The 1,794-nt window shown below is 38.7% G+C and overlaps 1 protein-coding gene across 1 annotated transcript; it reads left to right on the plus strand.

Annotated features, from left to right (window-relative positions):
- Positions 1–832: 832 nt before the first annotated feature.
- Positions 833–1,201, plus strand: LOC142163355 (uncharacterized). The gene has a single exon (XM_075220629.1). The coding sequence runs from the start codon at positions 833–835 to the stop codon at positions 1,199–1,201; it is 369 nt and encodes a 122-aa protein (XP_075076730.1).
- The last annotated feature ends 593 nt before the right edge of the window (positions 1,202–1,794 follow it).

Raw genomic sequence — 1,794 nt, forward strand, 5'->3', positions numbered from 1 at the left:
TTAAGATCACAAGGTTCAATGTTGGGATTCAGCGTGGAATATGATTCAAATATTCAGAGATAGTTGAGGGAACAGGTCCCTACCAGTTCCCGAGGAGATTGTACGAAGTCAACTTTCCAGTAGGACAGTTGCTACCTGCACGCACTATAGTGCAGGAACAGTGTTGCAGTCAACTTTCTAAGGAAAACTTTTGCCTACCTTGCTTACATTACTGTAAGTGATGTCACACATGTATATAATCATGGGAGTAAAACACAATATATTGAACATTTTAAAAACTCACTCACGTGACCATTCAACAAGCAAGTTTCATGTGCTTCAACAACAAAGAACATACAGAACAGTTCCCATATCGAGTCATTATATGTCCTTAGTTGAGTTGTAACTTTGTAATAGTTCTTCAATTGTAATTCCTACCTAGCTTGTTTAGAAGCATTAGGTAGGAAACTCTTTGTAAGCCTTAAACCTTTGTGTTTGAGTCTTGGCTTGAGTTAGTCATGTTGTAATGTCTTTGTAATAGAGTTATTACAAAGTGGCTTGTAATAGAGTATTACAAGTTAGTGAGGGATTAAGAGGTTAATTCCTAGATTGCATAGGTTGTAATCTAAAAGTTACTCAGTAGTGAAGTTGAAATCCTACAAGGGTAGGTCGTAGATTTTAATCACGTTAAGCTGGTTATTTCCACGTAAAATTCCTTTTGTCATCTATTTACTATTGTGTGGGTATGTACTGTTGAACCTGGTTCTCTATAGAGTTTGGTGGAGCCTTATATTCTATCAATTAGTATCAAAACGGGTTCTTTCTATCAGGTTAACACCTAGAAAAGATCCTCATGGCTACTCCTCCAAACATAAAAGAAGGCATGTCTACTTACAGACCACCTAGGTTCAATGGACAATATTATGGATGGTGGAAAACTAGAATACATGACTTCATCATGGATGAAGATTCTGAGTTATGGGATGTAATATTTGATGGACCCTTTGTTCCTACCAAAAACTTTGGCGATGCACCAATAGCCATTCCCATGACAAGGAAAGAATTCGATGATGCAGCTAGAAAGGCCATAGAGAAGAACTTTTGTGCAAAAACAATTCTGGTTTATGGTATTGGTCCTGATGAATACAATAGGATATCAGCATGTCAATCAGCCAAAGAAATATGGGAAGTCCTTCGAACAACTCACGAACGAACAACATAGGTCAAGCATTCCAAAATTGACATGCTCACAACTGAATATGAGCTCTTCAGGATGGAAGACGATGAATCTGTCAAAGAAATGCATACTCGGGTCACCTCCATCGTTAATGAACTTCACTCCCTTGGTGAAAATATTCCAAGAAACAAGCTAGTTAGAAAAATCCTAAGTGTGATGCCCAGTTCTTGGGAAACCAAAGTAAATGCCATTACAGAGGCGAAGGACTTGCAGGAGATAACTATTGATGAGCTTGTTGGCAATCTAAAAACATATGAAATTAAGTAGAAGAAGGCCACTGAAAGAAGAGAGCCCAAGAGGGAGAAGAACCTGGCCCTCAAGACCGAAAATAATGACTCTAGTGGTGAGGATGGTGATATGGCATATCTAACAAGAAGATTCCAGAAGATGGTTCACAGGAACGGAGGCATTCCAAAAAGGGAATGTTCTAGCAAGCCAAAGAATTTTGACCTCTGTCATAAATGTGGAAAGGTAGGACATTACATCAAGGATTGTTCTCTATTAAAGCAGGATCAGTACAAGAACAACTCTCACAAAGCAGCCAAAAGGAACCCGATTCCTGACACACACTTCAATAG

Source organism: Nicotiana tabacum, chromosome 8 (genome assembly GCF_000715075.1).
Source record: "Nicotiana tabacum cultivar K326 chromosome 8, ASM71507v2, whole genome shotgun sequence".
Lineage (NCBI taxonomy): Eukaryota > Viridiplantae > Streptophyta > Magnoliopsida > Solanales > Solanaceae > Nicotiana > Nicotiana tabacum.

Coding starts and splice junctions, on each gene's coding strand:
- LOC142163355 (XM_075220629.1), top strand. CDS start 833: ATGGCTACTCCTCCAAACATAAAAGAAGGCATGTCTACTTACAGACCA.